General features: G+C 44.8%; 1 protein-coding gene across 2 annotated transcripts in view; it reads right to left on the bottom strand.

Moving 5' to 3' along the window:
- The window catches only part of MYOCD (myocardin), a 71,401-nt gene that overhangs the window by 23,551 nt on the left and 28,378 nt on the right, over positions 1–19,472 (bottom strand). For both annotated transcript variants that reach the window (XM_075559177.1, XM_075559176.1), the window contains exons 3-6: positions 18,682–18,857; positions 14,753–14,878; positions 7,080–7,324; positions 6,102–6,255 (exon numbers count right to left, since the gene is read on the bottom strand). In XM_075559177.1, the coding sequence (XP_075415292.1) occupies positions 6,102–6,255; positions 7,080–7,324; positions 14,753–14,878; positions 18,682–18,857 (701 nt within the window). The remainder of the gene's footprint in view (positions 1–6,101; positions 6,256–7,079; positions 7,325–14,752; positions 14,879–18,681; positions 18,858–19,472) is intronic.

Below are 19,472 nucleotides of genomic sequence, written 5' to 3'. Positions count from 1 at the left end.
AGGACAGCAACAAGATTAAGTAGCATTCCATTCTGTTGTGCACAGAGTCGGAATGAGCTGGAGACAGGATTTATGGCAGTGAACAACAAGGGGGGGTGGAAACAGCGTATTCCTCAGAATGCTGTGAGGAATTGAGAGTACTGAATTAAAGATGTCGAAGACCATCTTTAATGTCGTTCAGTTCCTTTGTGAACAATGGATAAATAAATATGGCAGTCCTGAGGACTGCATTGAAACACACCAGAATTACCTCAAAGCTTAAAGTATGTTTGGTTTTGCCAGTGATCTGAAATCCGTGTGGTTCTGTGAAGGAGAGTGTATAATGAACACACACACACACACACACACACACACACACACACACACACACCACTTCTGCCTTACTATCTTTCAGGGAAGAAGATCCAAGATTTGGGGACTTTATACAACAGTGCATTGTCTTAAGTTATATTATAAATATGGACGATCTATATTATATCTTGTTAAATAAGAGTATTTAAATAGAATAAAATAAAACTCTTTGTAAAATTCAACTTCCATTACTACCATCCTAGTGGAAATGATATTTTAACATTCAAAAACATAGGAAGAAATCAAGAAACTAAACAAAAAATTACCAAAAAAGGATTCAGCAATTCCACTCTTAGGTACACACCAAAAAGAAGTGAAAATGGGGATGCAAACAAATGCTTGTATACCAGAGTTCAATACAACATTATTTTTAAAAGCCTAAGGGTGGAAACAACTTGAGTGTCCATTAACAGATGAATGAATAGATAAACAAAATGTAGTATATCATGCAATAGAATACTACTCAGCCATACAGAGAAATGAAAATTCAATCAATAGTGACATAGGTAACACTGAAAATATAATACTGAACAAAGTAAATCAATTACAAAAGGGCAAATATTGTATGATACCCCTTATATATACAGAACACACAGATTCATAGAGCCAGAAAGTTAGTTACAGATTGCCAGGGGCTATGGGGAATTAGAGAAAGAGGACATATTGCTTAAGGGGTACTGAAGTTGCGGCTAAAAGTGATGAAAATGTTTCAAAAATAAATAGCAGTAAGTGTACAATACTGTGAATGGAATTAATGTCACTGATTATTCACTCAAAAATGGTTAAAATGACTAAAAAGAGGGTCCCAGAGATATCAATTGTAAACAAAGAGAATTAGAAAGTAAAAAGGGGGCATAGTGTAGTTATAGAACTTTTAAAGGGAGAGGAAGTCAAATCAATTTCAAGATACAGCAATCTGTTTCAAACTTGGGAAGAAATGAATACATTACAAGGCAACTCCTAAGAAAATGAATGTTTCTCAACAGACTAACAAAATAAAATTAGTAAATATTTAATAAGTACTAAAACAATAGCAACAAAGGAAATAATAAGAGAACCCACAAACAAACAAAAAATCACAGCACAGAAATTTTGTCAATGAAAGAAACCAGCGGCATCACACACACACACACACACACACACACACAGCAAAATGACAGCAACAAACCTCTTAATAATTACACCAAATGTAAATGAATACATGCACCAACCAAGAGAGAGAGAATATCAAAATTATTAAGAAAACTGGAACCATCAATATGCTGTCTACTAGTGACACACCTTAGACACAAAGACAAAAAAGACAAAAAAATCAAAAGTTAGAAAAAAATGTATAACAAGGGCAATAAAGAAAGACCAGGATCAAAAAAATTTATTTCTGATGAAACAGATGTTGAGGTAGCTCTACCCCCAGAAAAACAAAATCCCTGCATAAGAAACAAGTGAGAACAATGACTAAAGGGCCAATTGAACAGGAAGACATAATAATAATAATAAATATCTATGCACCCAATAAAATAACATCAAAATATATAAATAAAACACTCACAGAAGTGAGGCAAGAAATAGAAAGCCATAGAATTACAGAAGACTTTTATACACTGCCTTTGATGAAGAACAGGAACAACCAGAAAGAAACTCAACAAAAATACAGAAGAAATGATGTCAATTCTGTTGAGATGATTTCATAGTACAGAAAGGGATGGAAAACTTCTGAACTAATTTTATGAAGTAAATATAAGTCTGATATCAAAACTAGGCAAAACATCACTAAAAATTATAGACCAATATCCATTATGAACATAGCTGTAAAAAATTCCCAACAAAAATTTAGCTAATAAAATAGAACAGCATAGAAGCAAACACAATACATCATGACCAAGAGGGATTTATATCAGGTGTGCAAGGATGGCTTGACATTAGAAAAACATACAATAAAATCCCTTATAGAAATCAAATGAAGGATAGGAGCCACATGATCATATCTACTGTGCAGAAAAGGTATTGATAAAATCTAACACCCATTCCTGATAAAAAAACACTCATCAAAAAAGAGTGAGTGGAAAGGAACCCCCTAAGCATTATGTAAGGAACAACAAAACCACTCGCCAACATTATTCTCCATGGAGAGAAACCGAAATGTTGCTGGTGCAAGTGGGAACCAGAAAGGAATACCCTTTGCCATCCCTCCCATTCGATTTTGTGTTGGAAGTCTCAGGGGGCACTAACTGAAAAATTCCACAAATGGAAGGGTACAAGATCAGCATACAAAAGTCAGTCAGATTCTGTTATTTTAGCAAGAATATCTCTAAAAAGAAATATGTTAGTACTACGTGCAATATTCACCCAACAGATGAGCTAAAAAGCAAGTAAGCAAGCAAGAAAACAAACACACACACAAACACCTACTGCCATAAATTCAATTTCCCCTCAGAGCAATCTGATTTAGGAATACATCTAATGAGAGGCACAAATGACCTATACAAAGAACACCATCCGACATCAGGGGAAGAAAAAGCATTAGAGCTTAAATTCTGACACTCAATTTTCAGAAGTCTATGGGCGATAACGAAAATGCAAAATCCATTTCCGGAGAGCCCACGAGGAATGAGCCGCCGTTGAATACTCTCGGATCATTGACCGGGCACGTGAAAAGCTCTATGCACTGACAGAGTATGCCTGAAAGTGAATTATTGCAGACATAGCTACGTTCAAATCTATCACCTTATTATTTGTTTTCTGGCTTAACCCATTCTAATTTGTTCTATTTTTAATTATTTTGCTTTCTTTTGGATTGAAAAAAATTAACCAATGTCACTGAACACATTGTACAGAAATTGTTAAATTAAAACCTAATATGTGGTGTACATTTTCACTGAAAACACAAAATTTTAATTAAGAAAGCAATAGCTATACGAATTAGGATATGGGTTTTCAAATCTTTACCTGAAAATGGGAACATAATAAAATTTTGATACACATAACATAATTTTTTTAAAAGAATCCGTACAAGAAAACTACAAAATACTACAGTCAGAAAAGATATCTACAAAAACAGAAGAATAGATATAATATATAAATGGAAGAACATACCATACTCATGGAAAAGAAGACTTAACACTGTGAAAATATCAACACAACCGAAAGCAATCTATAAATAGAATGCAATCCCAATAAAGAATCCAACATTATTCTTTTACGAGATGGAAAAACCGATCATGAACTTTATATGGAAAGGAAAGAGACTCTGGATAAGTCAAGCACTGCTAAGAAAGACGGGTGAAGTAGGAGATCCCTCATTCCCTGATTTCTGACCAGCCTGGAACTGTTTCACCAACAGACATACAGACCAATGGAACAGAAGTGTGAATCCTGAAGCACATTCATTCACTTGTGATCAGCTGATCTGAGACAGAGGGTGGAAGCACAGTAAACGAGGGAGAAGATAGCTCCTTTAACAAATGGTGTTGACGCGGCTGTTTCTCCTTTTGCAGGACAATGAAAGAGGACCCTGATCTCATTCCATATAAAAAATGAACTTAAGATGAATCAAAGCCCTAAATGGAAAGTCTGAACCTATTCAGAACATCAATGAAAATATAGGGACAAACTTAGGAGCCTAATACTTGCTATTAATACTCTATCAAACATAACTGGAGACACACAAACAGCAGGAGACAAACTAGATGACTGGGGCCTCCTAAAATTTAGAGTCATATGCATAATTTTTTGCCAAAAGAGTATTGAGAGAATTCTTAGACTGGGAAATATATATTTTTGGCAATGGCATATAGAACAAGGAATGAATCTCTAACACTTATAGAAAACTTCAACACTTTAACAAGGATATATGATCCAATTAAAAATTGGGCAGAGAAAAATGAAGAGCGTTCACCAAAGAAGTCATTCAGATTGTAAATAAACATGAAAAAAAAAATGCTCACAATCATGAGCCAAAAGAAAGATGCAACTGAAAACAATGAGATCTCATCACACCCCAACATTACTGCCATCACATCCATGACAACTGACAGTGACCTCATAGGGCAGGGTAGAAGTGCTCCTGTGAGTTTCTGAGACTCTAACACATTACACATTACAGGTATAGAAAGCCTCTTCCCCCCCCCCCCCCGGGGAGAGATTAGTGGTTTTGAACTTCTCACTATGAGGTTAGCAGCCCAAGGCACAACCACTACACCACCTGGGTTCCTGTCCAACATTATTAGGGGAGTTTAAAAAGAGAGAAAAGAGGAAACAAATTTGGGCAAAAGTGTGAAGAGACTAGAATCTTCCTACACTGTTGGTAGGGCTAAAAAAAAAAAGGTATAACCACCGTGGAAGATGGTATGGTGCTTTCTTAAAAAGCTGGAACTATAAATACCTTATGATACATACTTGGTATATATCTCAAAGAAATAAAAGCTGTAACATGAAAAAGTATATGTGCATCCACGATTATCAGAGCACTATTCACAACAGCCATAAGATGAGACCATCCTAGATGCCCATCAATAGATGAAAGGATAAATCAAATTAGGTGTATATTCATTGGAATACTATGCAATGTTAAAGAATAATGACGACCCCACAAAACACCTTATACCACAGATAAACCTGAAGGAAATTATGCTGAGGGATATCAGTCAATTACAATGGGGTAAATATGAGACCACTATTTAAATAGCCGTAAAAGGTTTTCATGCTTAAAGAAACATTCTATGATGATTATTAAGGGAGACTGGGAAGGGAAGTAAATGGTACTAACTATTGCACATTGAGTCAATTCTGACTCACAGTGATCCTATAGTGCATAGGGTAGAGTCGAACTGTCTCTTAGGGTTTTCAAGACTGCAAATCTTTATAGAAGCAGAAGTTACTGGTGGGTTTGAACTGCTGCCTTTTGGATTAAGCAGCCCAGTGAATAACTATATCACCAGGGCTCTTACGAATCAGACTGCAGACATCTATAAATTTGGGTGAAGGGACAAGCAAGATACAGAAGAGGGAGGTCAACACAAAGCAATGAGAGCAAAGGCAGACATTACATGGTGGGGATTGGAATCGATACGAAACAAAATGAATGCTTGGGTAGAAACTCGATATTCTCTGTATGCCTTCACCTAATCCTGAATTAAAAAGTTGTTTTTTAAAACAGCTAAAACTTTATGGTAAACATCTAATACCACAATGAAATACACTGTAAAACCATAGGATGGAAATACATTCTGAAACAAGGTGATGTATGCAGCAACTCGTAGCTTTCTCCAAAGCGTTGGACATCGGTTTTGCTTTTCTCGTTTCACCAGAGATTGGTAAAAGCCCAGCATGGAAAGGCTCCCCTGACTTAAAGAATTCTGGAAACGTCTGTCTCACAATTACAGAGCATGCACTTTCCGTGCTAAGCTCTTTCATATCTGTGACTCTATTTAATTCTCCTAAGAACCTGTTTTGCCAATGAGGAATCTGAGATTCAGCAAACGTCGGAAACCAGCCCAAAGTGGCCTAGCCAGTAAGAGGAGGGGTGTGAGGCTGTGTATATGTGTGTGTGGTGGGGGTGCTTGGGGGTGGCGGGTGTCTGCTGCTCAGAGGGGGTTCTCATCCACAACGGCAGAAAGTTCTGCTACCCACGTGAGTCTCACTCAACACTTCACACCTCCCACGTTTTACTTGAGAAATCGGTTGGCATTGAGCTTGCAGACCACGTATGACTACGTTTCGTAGCAAAAGAAAAGCCATGTCCAATCCTGTACCTTGAGATCATCCAGGTTTGACGGGAGTGGGCCTGGCTTGAGAGACGAAATGCCAGTTTGTCCAGAAAAATTATTTTTGACAGGGGACAAAGGAGTGTTGCTTAGCGGTGTTGAAGAAGTGTTGGGATTTCTGACCATCTGTTCATTCGTTTCCCTGAAAAACAGACAGACCAAAAGATCCTTGAAATATTGTCAGAGCCATGTGAGCTAAGCTTTCATGGGGAGCCGGATCAGAAATGAATTTCTGGCAAAGGGCAGGGGGGTAGGGTGAAGAAAACAGGACAGGCTGCGCGAGGGGGCGTGGCAAGTAGCATCTCAGCTTCCTTTGGGGAAGACCAGAGGGAGCGGCGGGGACTGGCGCAGGGCAGCGTGCAGAATGGGTTAGCAGGTGCCCGGCACTGGGAAAGCAGGTAAAGGCTGTTCTCAGCACTCAGCAGAATTGTCAACACCACTTATGTATGGGCGGGAAGGCCTCCCACCCCTGCTTTATAGCTGCAACCCCCTTCTTTAGACTCTGCCCAAGGACAGGGTGACCAAACCCTGAGCTCAGAAGTCAGTCTCTGAAGCGGACACCTTCCGTCTCGGAAGCGGATAGCCTTCAGCTTTGCGGCCTCCCGAACGCTTGATGGAGAGTCCATTTGTGACCCATGGCCGATGCTGGAATTGCTCACACGTTTAACATTGCCTACATACACAGTTTCACCTCTCGGGGTCCCACCAGGCAGCTTGGCGATGCTCAGACACATGTTCTCATCGCCCAAAGAGGCCTGTTGTCGGGGTCAGGGCTTTGCATGCTCCCCCTGCCCTGTGGACCAACAGAGGTTTGCATGGCCTCTGACCAGAACCGTATTGTGAACATGCCGGACGGGACGGGATGAGGACCTGGTGTAAGATGAGACTTGCTGGCCAGGCTGCTGCAAACAGAGAACAGCCCTCCCCGCCTGCCCCCGGCCCTTACCTTGGTTTTGGCTGACTTACTTGAGCTGGGCGGGGTGGACCCCAGGGTAGTGGAAGCGGTGCTGCTGCTGCTGGCTGAGGATCTGGAGCTGCAGGAAGAGCTGCTGCTGCTGGAGCAGCCGCGCATAGGCCGAGTCCATGGGGGGCGGCGACTTCTCGGCCTTCTGGTCCGGGGGGATGTACTGGTGATACTTGAGCTTCTTCACCTTCGGCTTGGAGTCCTTGGGCTTCTTGTGGCGGTTCTTATTGTCACATAAGGACTTGGACTGCAAAGAGGATGAGGATAGGGCAGGTGTAGGAGATGGACGGGGGTCCCATGGCCTCTTGGTTAGCATGTGAGGAGAATGGGTTTGATGGGCCTTAACTCCAGAAATGTAAAAGCCCCAAACCAAACTCACTGCCATCAAGTTGTTGCTGACTCATAGCAACCCTATAGGACAGGGGAGAGCTGACCCTGTGATTTTCTGAGACTGTAACTCTCACAACTCCCATAGCAAGCTCCGTCCCCGTCCCATGTGCCACCAGGACTCCCCTCAAGAATAATTCTGACAGCATTTCCAAAAAGTCTGTGGGAAAATGGGGTGAAAGGATGATGGAAGTTTTCACCAAATTTTCAAAGGTCCCTTCCAAAGCAGTGCCTGGAAGCATGAGGAGCCCTGCAGGTTACACAGTGGGCTGCTCCCCTCAAGGTCAGCAGTTCAAAACCACTAGATCCTCCGCAAGAGAAAGCTGAGGCTTTCTACTCCCGTGGAGAGCCAGAGTCTTGGAGATCCACAGGGGCGTGTCTACACTGTCTTATAGGGTTGTTATGAGTCAGAATCCACTTGATGGTGGTGAGCTTTGTTTCCCTGATTTTGTGTCCATGAACAAATCTACTGAAAACACATCCCTGGAATGATGTTTTGGGGACTCAGAACTCTTGGAAGTGCCTTCAGGATTTGCTGGGTAGAGAACGGGATCTAAAACTGTGTTCCAGTGAGTGTACCCTTCCAATTGCAGCCAGCTGATGGCTTAATAAAAGATGGGCTCAGATATAATGATTTATTCCTGAAGTTCTTTCCTCTGAGTACACCTGTGATTGCTTTTAGTTGTTGTTGTTAGTTACCATTGAGCGGGCCTCGATGTGTAACACTTGGAACCTGTGGATCACCATGTAATCTTGTGCAATATCCTATAGCGATCCCTCAGTGATCGAACCCATTGGTTCCAAACCTGTGTTTGATCACTAAACAGTTCGAGCACTGACCATATTTTCCCCATAAAAAAATAATGGAAAACCAAATAATGGGTTCGGAGGTCCAAAAATTACACTTGCAAATTCATTTTTTCAAGAGTTTAACACAAAATTAGCCCTAGGTTGTCGAAATACCGCCCTAAAACATCTAAACACAATTAACACAGTACATTAAATATCAAAACACAATGCCGTGAATAAAATTGGGTTTTTGGAATGGCACGCTAACAGGGGCTTCAGTTTAATATCCCCACTACTAGCATCCCACCGCAAGGACAGAAGATGTCTATCTTTCTTAAGCTTGGGGCCTGGCGATGCCTTTACCTCTTTAGTAATGAAGGTCCTATGGTGCATTCCCGCCCCCCCCCCCCAAAATAAAGGTCTGTTTTCAGAGGCTGTTGAACACTTGCTGGGGAATAAAAACCCTGAGCCTCCAGAAAATTCCGCCACGGCTGCATAGGCCCGATCCTTATTTGCACGCTTGCCTGCCGTGGGCCTGCCTGCTCTCTTTCTGCAGTTTTCAAACGGGTCGGGACTGGCTTTGACTGCTTCCGCTGCTCAGCACTCGCTCCCGCAGCGATTTTCGCGGACTCACTATGAGCCTCCTCGTATATCCGTGTCTGGGATACACAATCACATTTGAGTTGTTACTGACTTATCTGAATTAACAGTAACTTTTCAACCTCTTCCATGGTCTGGGTTCTTGGTTTTGCGGTTAACGATTTCACACCTTTCGCTACATTAACTGCTTTAATAATTTCTCCCCCCCCAAAAAAACTGTCGACTTAGCCACCAAATCAGACAAGCGGCGATGATTCCAATTTCGCCATGACTTTAAAAAATCTTACTCTAACGTGGTTCTCGATGTTCATCTTAGCTTTACTGCTGGGGTGGCTAACTTTCTTTGCAGCCATAGAGACGATATTTTACGCAAATAAAGTGCAAAAACAGCATCCGATGAATGCTCGATTGCGCTAGCAGAAGCACTCTATGAGCCAGGGCAGCAAAAGTCACTCTCCTCCCAAATAGGCTTTTTCAAGTGGGATTTTCGGTTCGACTCTGGAGTTTGAGCGTGACCAACGTATCACTGCACGGGAAGTGGGGTCCCTCGGGTTGGAGGCACATAGAGGCTGCCGCAATAGGCTCAGACACCCCAACCACCACCAAAAGAACCCCACGCAGGGGGGCATCTCATCCTGTCACACTTTGGTCACAGTGACTTGGAGCCAGGTCCACGGTAATTAACAACCACATCCATATCCGTATCCAACGCTTGTAGTTAATTCTATTTTTGCATCCGGATGTTAAACGCCTCCATATATCAAATAGAGGAATCTAATCCTGTAGGCAGCGAAGCAAGATCAGTTTTCAGACTCTGGCCTTAATGTAAAAGGTTAGGACTGACAATGGTTTGGGAGGATTGAGAGGCAGAGGTTGACACAAAGTGTAGTTCCAGAAGTGTCCAGAAGAGGGGGCTCCTGAGTAGTCGGCAGGCATCTTCTGATGGGCTCTTCTCCCGTTTCAACCGCAAAGCACACATCTCCATGTGACCTTATCCAAAGAACCTACAACCCGTTTCACTCTGACTCAACACTTTGCACCCCCTGCGCTTTTTCCTGTTTTGTATTTTTTTTTAAAGGACACTTCTTCCTGGAGACGACTGTCTAATGAGCACAAGTGCTCTTCCGTGTGCGGTCGGCGCCTGGTGGACCCTTCAGTGTCTGATTAGCGGTCTAGTTAATTAATCAGTGTCCCTCCGGAGGAGAATCTCTGCAGGGTGCCCAGCTCTGCCCTGCCCTGCTGCAGCTTCACTTCTGCTCCCACGCTGTTCTGACCTTGGCATTCTTGTCTGGAAAGAGGGAGGGACTGAAGCTGTACTGAGACTAGCAGCTAAGTCAGGAGTAGGATCACCTCCCCTGATCCCTTTCCTTAGCACAGGGACCCTGAGCATTCCCGAAAGTACCAGCAGAGGTCCAGTTGACCAGATCTGACTAGGAGAGTGAAGGTAAAGAGACAATTGAACGTATCAAGCTGTGACCTTTCATTCATTCATTCATCCGCCCAGATCCAACCCATTGCCATTGGGTTGATTTTGAACCAGAGAAACCCTATAGCGTTTCTGAGAATTTAGATCTTTATACGTCAGCGTGGCTGGTGGGCTTGAACCGCTGAATTTGCTAGCAATGCAGTGCGTATCCAACAGTGCTACCAGGAATCCCTTTTTCCTTTGGGCCCAGGCCATACCAACCACTTCCTCAAACCTGCTGTCATCAAGGGGGACCCAGAGCAACGGTAGAGGACTCAACAGAAAAGCCCCACAGGGTTTTCAAGGTTGGGCTGTGAACCAAAGGTCAGCAGTTTGGAACCACCAGCCTCTCCATGGGGGAGGAAGCCAAGGCTTTGGGGAGACAAGAAAAACAAGGAGCTATAGCTTTGGAAAACCACAGGGCAGTTCTCCTCCATCCTGTAGGGCCACTATGAGCTGGAATCGACTAGATCAATGGCAATGAATTTGGGTTTTGGAATATTTATGAAACAGCACATTACATTGTGGAAATGTGCTACACAAGACCTCTTGTAAGTGTTGAAAAGCAAGGATGTCACTTTGGGGGCTAAGGTGCACCTGACCCAAGCCATGGTATTTTCATTGCCTCATGAGCATGTGAAAGTTGGACATTGAATAAGGAAGACCAAGAAGAATCAATGCATTTGAATTGTGGTGCAGGGGAAGAATACCGAAAGTACCGTGGATTACACAAGAACAAACAAATCTGTCTTGGAAGAAGTACAGCCGGAATACTCCTTAGAAGCAAGGATGGCAAAACTTGGCCTTAGATATTTTGGACCTGCTGTCAGGAGAGTGCAGTCTCTGTAGAAGGACGTGATACTTGGTAAAGAGGAAGTCCTTTGACAAGATGATTGACGCAGTGGCTGCAACCAGGGGCTCAGTGTGAGATGGGGAGGGCCTGGGGTGTGTTTAGTTTCGTTGTACACACGGTTGTTGTGATCAGAACCAACTCCATGGCCCCTAACAACACCAGTCTTTCTGGATGTCGGCTGCCCATCTTTCTCCAGCTGAGTGACTGGTGGGTTCTGACCACTGACCTTTTGGTTAGCAGCTGAATGCTTCAACCACTGTACCACCAGGGCTCCTTCAGTGGATATGAGTATGATTTCATCAAGATCAGTTGCTCTCCAGTTGACTTTGACAAATGGCAACCATGTGCATGTGAGGGGCGAGCCCTGCTCTATTCTGGTTTCAATAGCTGATGTTTAGGAAATAGATCGCCAGACCTTTCTTCAAGGCACCACTGAGTAGACTTGAACTTTTTTATGATGATGATTATTTTAAATTATTTTATTGGGGGCTCGTACAACTGTTATCACAATCCATACATCCATACATTGTGCCAACCACATTTGTACATTTGTTGCCATCATCATTCTCAAAACATTTGCTTTCTACCTGCGCCCTTGGTATCAGCTGTTCATTTTTCCCCTCCCCCTGCCCTCTCTCCCAAACGAACCCTTGATAATTTATAAATTATTATTATTTTGTCATGTCTTACACTGTCAGACGTCTCCCTTCACCCACTTTTCTGTTGTCCGGCCCCCAGGGAGGGGGTTATAGGTAGATCCTTGTAATCAGTTCCCCCTTTCTACTCCAACTTCCCTACCCTTTCAGTTAGCCCCATTCAGGGAAAACATTAGATTGTTATTATGGTTTCAGAACCGCCTGGCCAACAGACTCACTCACTGCCAACGAGGCCATTCTGACTCATAGAGACCCCATAGAGCATGGTGCAATGGCTTCTCTGGGTTCCTGAGACTGTAAATCTTCACAGGAATAGAAAGCCTTAGCTTTCTCCCACAGAAGAGCTGGGCTTTCCATTAGCAGCCCAAAGGGTCGTCCACTACACCACCAGGGCACCTGTATCGCCAACAGTAGGGGACCATAAACATCTATCTAAAAGGGCAACTCCCCTCCCTTCACCCCTCCTCATGTAAAATAAAAACAAAACAAAATAAAACACCAAAAAGACAAAGCTATTGGCAGTGAATTAAGTCTGCTCCTGACAAGGCCCTGTGTTCCAGAGTAGGGGTTTCTTGACTGCTTCATAGGGATTTCGCTAGGTCTTTATTCTGTGGTGGTGCTAGCTGGGCTTGGGCTTCAATTAACAGTCAAGCACAAACCCTGCACTGTCGGAGCTGCCGTGGAGTAGTGCGTTATGCATAGGTCTACTAACTGCCAGGTTAGCAGTTTGAAACCACCAGCTGCTCCGTGGGAGAAAGATGCAATGCTCTACTCCCATGAAGAGTTACAGCCTTGGAAATGGAAACCCATAGGGTAGTTCCACTCTGTCCCATAGGGTCCTTAGGAGTCAGAATCGCCTCGATGTCAGTGAGAAGGTTCTACAGCAGAAGTAGATCCAAACTTCAGTACTGACAACCCATGGCCACTGAGCCAGTTCCCACTCATGGTGGCCCCAGGTAGGTTTTCTGAGACAGTAATCGTCATGAGCCCACACTGCCTCATGGTTCTCCCTTGGAGCGGCTGGTGGGTTTGACCCTGGCCCATGGCACCACCAAGCCAGGCAGAAATGCAAGAAGCAGATTAGTGTAATGCCAAAGAGTGTTGTGGGGCCAGTGGCCAGACAGTAAGTGTCTCGCAGTTGGACTCAAACCAGCACACAATCTTAGGTCTGGCAAGCAGCGCTTCAGCCCCAAGTTCACTGGCCCATCCTAACCTTCATAGTGAGGTCCTACCTCTGGAACCTGGCAAGGAAAGCAGTTCAATAATCTGCCCAAATGTGCCTCCCTCCCCAGTAATTAACACTTCTTGTTTTGTGCTCAACCACTGTGGCCAGCTCAAACCCAGGCCCATCTGGAAAGTTACTCTGCACCTGCAGAGCTGTCGCCTCCTCCTTGGTGGTATTGCTTTACTGGGAGGTGGAAAACGCCTGCTATCCATATCTAGGACATAAAGACCCCCCCCCCACCTCCACGTTTTAGATATGCCACAGGGACTGTCATTTTAAGCACTGATAGTGGCTTCAGGTTATAACTTTTATCTACTATCATCTAATCTATGCATGTAGCTACATATCTAGGCATCTATCTATCCTCAGCTATCTTCCATCTAGGTGACCAGTCCTGGTAAACAGTGGGTCCTGTATTGTACTGCAGATTGCAAGTTCAAGTAGTTCAAGCTCCCCAGCCTGTCCTGGGGAGAAATTGAGGTTGTCTGCTCCCACAAAAATCGACAGCCTCCGAAACCTTATGGAAGGTTGCTGTGAGCTGGAGTGGACTTGATGACAGTGAGTTTACTTTGATGTATATGGATGGAGATTATGTGTGTGTGTGTGTGCCTCAAAAACCCTACATAGGGCCACTAAGGGTGGGAATCAACTCAGCAGGTGGGGAGTGATGGGTGTACGGATGTGTATCTATCACCACCCACTTGCTGAGTCTATTCTGACTCACTCAGCCCTGATATGGGGTTTCTGAGGTTCTAAGTCTTATGGGAAGAGAGAGTCACGCAGACATGACTAACATAGGCCCAGCAGCCATTCCGGTGATCATTAGGTGGTGACACTAGAGCTGAGGCAACACACTCTCACATCAATCAGAAGTGAGTTGGAATACACGGTTAAAGGAAGGCCGCCCGACTTCCAGCCGTTTCATTTAGGAGACAACACTGTGAACTATTAGCTACCATAGCCTTACTAGAAAATCAAATAGCAAACTTCATTTGTCACAGAAAATGAACGCAAAAAGACCCTGTACTGCTCACAACTCTCTGTCCAACATGAATGTAATGCCCTCCGCCCTCACCACGCACTGCGTGTCTTCATTCCCATTGGGAGACTGGATTAAATGGTGTAGATTTTACTTTAGCAAGGCTTCCCTTGAATGCACTTCGACCGCTGGTCCTGATTTTATGGTGTTGCAACTCCTATATGCACTGCAATCACCTGTTTCTCAAGTGGGTTATGGGTGGGACTCCTAACCCCAAGGTTAGCAGCTCGAAACCATCCGCTGCTCCTTAGGAGAAATATGAGGCTTTCTACTCCCATAAGGAGTTACAGCCTTAAAAACCCACAGTGATAATTATACCCCATCTTTATGGGTCACTGTGAGTTGTAACCACTCGATGGCAGTAAGTGTGAGGTTGTTTTTTTGATGTTAGGTTGAGCACACTAAGTGTTTTAAGCCAGGAACGTGCTGGCTGCACTGGGCTCCTAAGATCCCAAGGAGATGCAAATACACAGACTTCTCGGCAGGGGGAGCCCTACACTACGCTGCACAGACAAGAGACTCAATCCATGTACTCTCAGGCCTTAGGAAGCTCATAGTGGGCTGCATTAGGCATGGAGGGTCCATGCGGCCTCCTCATACTGCAGAAGGCTCTGGAGGAGGCGGTGGGCGTGGTGGGCGGGGCATGGAGGCTGGCCCTTACCTTGACGGCAGCGTGAGCAGGCACTGGGCTGCCCAGGGGACCCAGGCCCTGCTTCCTGGCCTCTGACTGGTTGCCTGGCTGTGATGTCGAGTCATTTCTGTCCTGTTCTGAGCCAGAAGCAGGATCCTGAAATTGAGAAATCCACATGATGAGGAGGAGTTAATAATGATCTGTGCCCCAGGATGCTAAAACAGCATCCTGAGTCACAGTTTGAGTGAGCGCTCCTTACCCTAGTAGATACCAGGCTGCCCGCCCGCGGGAGCAGGGGCCCTGTGCATCGTGGACATCCCCATCCACATGTTTGAGAGAGAGCAGAGGCTGCGTCAGTAGAGATTCCAGAAAACGATGCGCATCTGATTTGCTGGACCATCTGGTCGCCAGAGAGAAGATTCGACCTGTCTGGGATAAGTTCCTACCTGCTGGTCTTGAATACAGGATGGACAAGGCAGAGAGGTAGGCGGAGGGATGTGGGAGCTGTGAAGGAGAGCCAGGAGGATGCAACGGAGTGAGGGGAATGCTATTAGCAGAGAGAGGGTGAGTGCAGGTGTGGGTTGGAACCAGCTACCAACATACCCTGGCTCAAGCCAACCCCATGAGTGGCAAAGGAATGCTTTCAGAAGCTGCCCGATTTCCAGGCCTTTCTTCTGAGGCACCTCTGGGTAGGTCTGAACCACCTGCCTTTCAGTTAGTGACCCAGAGCTTCCGCACCTTCCAGAGACTCTGCGAGTTGGAGCAAAGTGAAGCCTTTATGAGATGCGTGTTTCTGTCCACAGACTAGTTAGGAGAGGAGACAGTCTCTTCTTTATTGCATGCTTCTGTTATTACCCAAGGAGCCCTGGAGACATTGGGCTGTGATCTACAAGGTCAGCTGTTTGAACCCACTAGCTGCTTTATAGGAAAGTTCAGACTCGCAGTTTCCCTAAAATTCACAGTCTCAGAAACCGGAGGGACAGTCCTGCTTCTCCCAATAGGCTTGCAATGGCTCTGTGATAGGGGGTTTAGAATTATGTGACCACTCTGACCCCAGGGGCCAGACTGAGGACTACGCTTGCTCCCATGGGAGGAGGGGCTCCTCCTGGAGCCCACCCACTGCCAAAGACCTGTGGGACCCTTTGCTCTCTCTCAGAGCCTGAGCTTCCTCTTGTCCAGCAGAATTGCCGGATGAAATGACAGAGAATGGCCTTTGTGTTTTGCTGACTATTGCTCAGTGAGCATTCCTTTCCCCACCCGCTCCCAGAGGGTTAAGCCGAAAAGAGTTCATCTTCCCCAACTGTCCTGAAGTCTGAGATGGAAGGATTTACTGTCAGAGTGCTACATACACGTGGTCTGATACACTGTGCGATGTTATCAGAGAAGCTGGGCTGCCGAGACCAGCTGCGGTACGCAGAAGACAAAGTGCTTTGCTTATAAACTCTTGCACAATAAACATATGAATATTTGGTCCGCTTTTTCATGCCTTCATCGGCCCTTCCATTCTCTGCCCCCCTCCCCCGCTTGGCAGCCTCCGGAGCTTCGGCTTCAAAGGAGTGGAAACTGCTCAAGAACTACCAAGACCTGGCATGGTTTGGAGAAAGAGGGCCCCAGATATGAAGGCATATAGCTACCCTTGGTGTGTTTGCTTGTTTGTTTGTTTGTTGTTACTGTCCGTGGTAGTTATGTGATGTTCTACCGCCTGCAAAACATTTTCAGAGATGATATCCAATTTCAATTAGGTGAGCCATCCAGGACCTGTGGTGGCCTAGTGGTTTTGCACTGGGCTGCTAACCACAAGGTCAGGAGTTTGAAAGCACCCAGCATTCTGTGAGAGAGAAACAAGGCTTTCTACTCCTGTAAAGAGATACAGTCTCAGAACCTCACAGAGGCAGTTCTACCCTGTCCTGTAGCGTCTCCTCTGGAGTTGACTCAGTGGCAGTGAGTTCAAGGGGTTTGATTTCGTTAGGCTGAAGGAAGAAATCTTCCTACTGCAGGGAAGGGGGCTGAGGTCAGAGGGTTTGCTCTGTGCCTGCAAGCGGGAGAGTCAGAGTTGAAGATTTTAGTTCTTCCTGCCCGTGCTTAACTCTGTCTGTGGATGCCCAGACGCATCTCATCCGAGGAGCTCCATGGAGACTGCGCTGCTTGTCTGAGCAGGAATGGGAGAGGTGGTGGCTCTGTGTAGAATCCTTGAAACACGTGCTTCATTTGGGCCGGTGCACCACGCATTGACCATGGAAGCTTGTGTGCCCTGATGCTGCTGACTGCGTTTCAGCAGAGCATCCAGCAGGGGTCCTCAAACTATGGCCCGTGGGCTGGGGACATTTATCCGGCCCGCCGGGTGTTTTTGCACCATTTGTTTTTTTTACTTCAAAATAAGATATGTGCAGTGTGCATAGGAATTTGTTCATAGTATTTTTTTTAAACTATAGTCCAGCCCTCCAATGGGTCTGAGGGACCGTGAACTGCCCCCCTGTTTAAAAAGTTTTGAGGACCCCTGATCCAGACTAATACGGACTGGGAGGAAATGTCTGGCAATCCATGGACCACAATGATCTTATTTACATCTGATTTTGCAGCTGGCCCAAGACAAGGCAGTGGCTCTTTCCGTTCTTCATGAACTTGTCCTGACTCAGGGACTGACTCACCGGCCAGGCTAACAAGGAGAAAAGCTCCCATCAAGCTGCTAGCAGGGGAGGGGGACTTTCTGAGGATAGTGGTCTCCATGGCGCTCATCTGGCCTCATGGAGCCTTTTCCCCTCTTCTGTCAAAAGTGACGTCAATAATACCTGCCTGGAGGGCTCGGGCCAACAAATGTGGTAGTGTCTGTTCAGTACTTAGCATGGTCCCCACCCAAGAGTAGGCGCTGTGTAGCTGTTCTCATTATTCTCCTTCGACACACTGAGGAAGGGGAGCAGGTTGTAAATCTGTTTGTAAGATGACTCAGCAGCCACCCCTTACTTTTTGCGAGTTTGCAGATTTGGAATTTGGCCTGACCAAGTTGGGTTGGCAGGGGCGGTCACTAGAGATGTACTCACTGCAGTTCTGCTCTGTATCCAAGTACACTTCTTCCCCCTTTCTCTCCAGACACCCACAGGTACTCTTAACTCATCTGGAAGCCAGTCCTGCCTGCTCCAGAACTTATTAGGCTGGTGATGGTGGAAAGAGTCATCGAATCTCAATGAGCATTAGTCACAAGTAGAAAGAAAATGTTCTGGAAATGTTGACGGCAACATGTGTAAGTGTGCTTAAGACAATTGAATGATGGGCTGTTATAAGATTTGTAAGAGTGCCCTCAATAAAATGATTAATTTTGTAAGAATGCCCTCAATAGAATGATTAAAAAACATGAAACCCATCACTGGGTAGAGCAGATGTTCAAATAAGTAAATCAAAGAATATTGTTCTGGGACTTTTCTTTCAGTGTCTCTGGGAACTTTGCTACTCTGTTGTATACCTGTCCTTGGACTGGGTGGGGCTGAGCTACTAACTCAGCAGATCTGTGGGTCGAGACCCTTTCAACCTGTGGGTTGAAAGACCCTTTCACAGGGGTTGCCCGATTTATAACAGTAGCAAACTTGCAGTTATGAAGTAGGAACAAAAATAATTTGATGGTTGGAGTCACCATAACACGAGGAGCTGTATTAAAGGGTCCTGGCATTAGGAAGGGTGAGAACCACTGTACTAAGTAAAAGGTTAATAGTTCAATCCAACCCATAGGTGCCTCGGAAGAAAGGCCTGGTGATGTGCTTGTGAAAGGTCGCATACGTGAGAGTCCTATGGAACACAGACTTACTCTGACATAGGAGGGCCTGAGTAACCAGCACTTGGTTGATTTTGTTTATTCGGGACTGAGTAGCGAGATGATGGTGTATCTTGGAGTTTCTAAGCAAACCACTGGTGGTGATATTTACTTTCAAGACTATGGAGAGATTACCAGCCAAGTGGTGGCTGCTTACCTGAATTGTCCCCAGAGAGGCCACCAGAGTGGTCTCCACAGCTTTGGTGTCAGATGGGGATCCGGTGGCAGCCTGCGGGTCATCACTCCGAGTCTGCTCTGGAGAAAGCCCATCGCTGCTGCTGTCCTCTTCAAAGGCAAAGGCATCTGCCGATTTGGAGAAGCTCACCTGGTTCCCTGAGCAAGTAAAACCCAAAAATGGGGTCAGTGGCTTAGGGAATATCAAAAGGCTTTGGTAACGCTTCGTTGAGTCATTATTTCTTAGAAACTTACATAGATCTCTTTGGATTTGTTTCAAATTTAAGATAAGAGTGCGTGTATATTTGAAATTAAATAGTTTTTTCATATTTATGAAAAGTAGATTTTTTTCATTAAAACTCTCAAGTGGAAGTTTGGGTTGGTAGATTTGGTCTGTTTGGCTGGGAACATATGAATGATATATTACAGGTCTATCATCATTTGTTAAACTTTATTGTCAGGCTTATCCATTTCTTTAGCTTTACTCTATAAATCTGATTAATGCACTTGACTAGTAAACAAAGGTTGGACATTCACCAGAGATGACTCCCAAGAAAGGACTAGAGGTCTCCTTCAGAAAAATCAATACATAAAAATCCTATGAAGTTCAGTTCCACTCTGATGTGCATGGGGCTTCATGAGTTGAGGGCCAGCTAATGGCAACAGGGGGTCGTGGTCTATGGGAACCTAACTTTTAAAAAATTGTTGAAAACACTACAGCAAAACATACACAATTTCAAAAATTTCTACATGTACGACGTTATGACAGGGATT

The sequence above is a fragment of the Tenrec ecaudatus genome, chromosome 10, assembly GCF_050624435.1.
Source record: "Tenrec ecaudatus isolate mTenEca1 chromosome 10, mTenEca1.hap1, whole genome shotgun sequence".
Lineage (NCBI taxonomy): Eukaryota > Metazoa > Chordata > Mammalia > Afrosoricida > Tenrecidae > Tenrec > Tenrec ecaudatus.
Note: the sequence above shows the minus strand (reverse complement) of the source record. Positions and strands in the feature narration are given on the sequence as shown.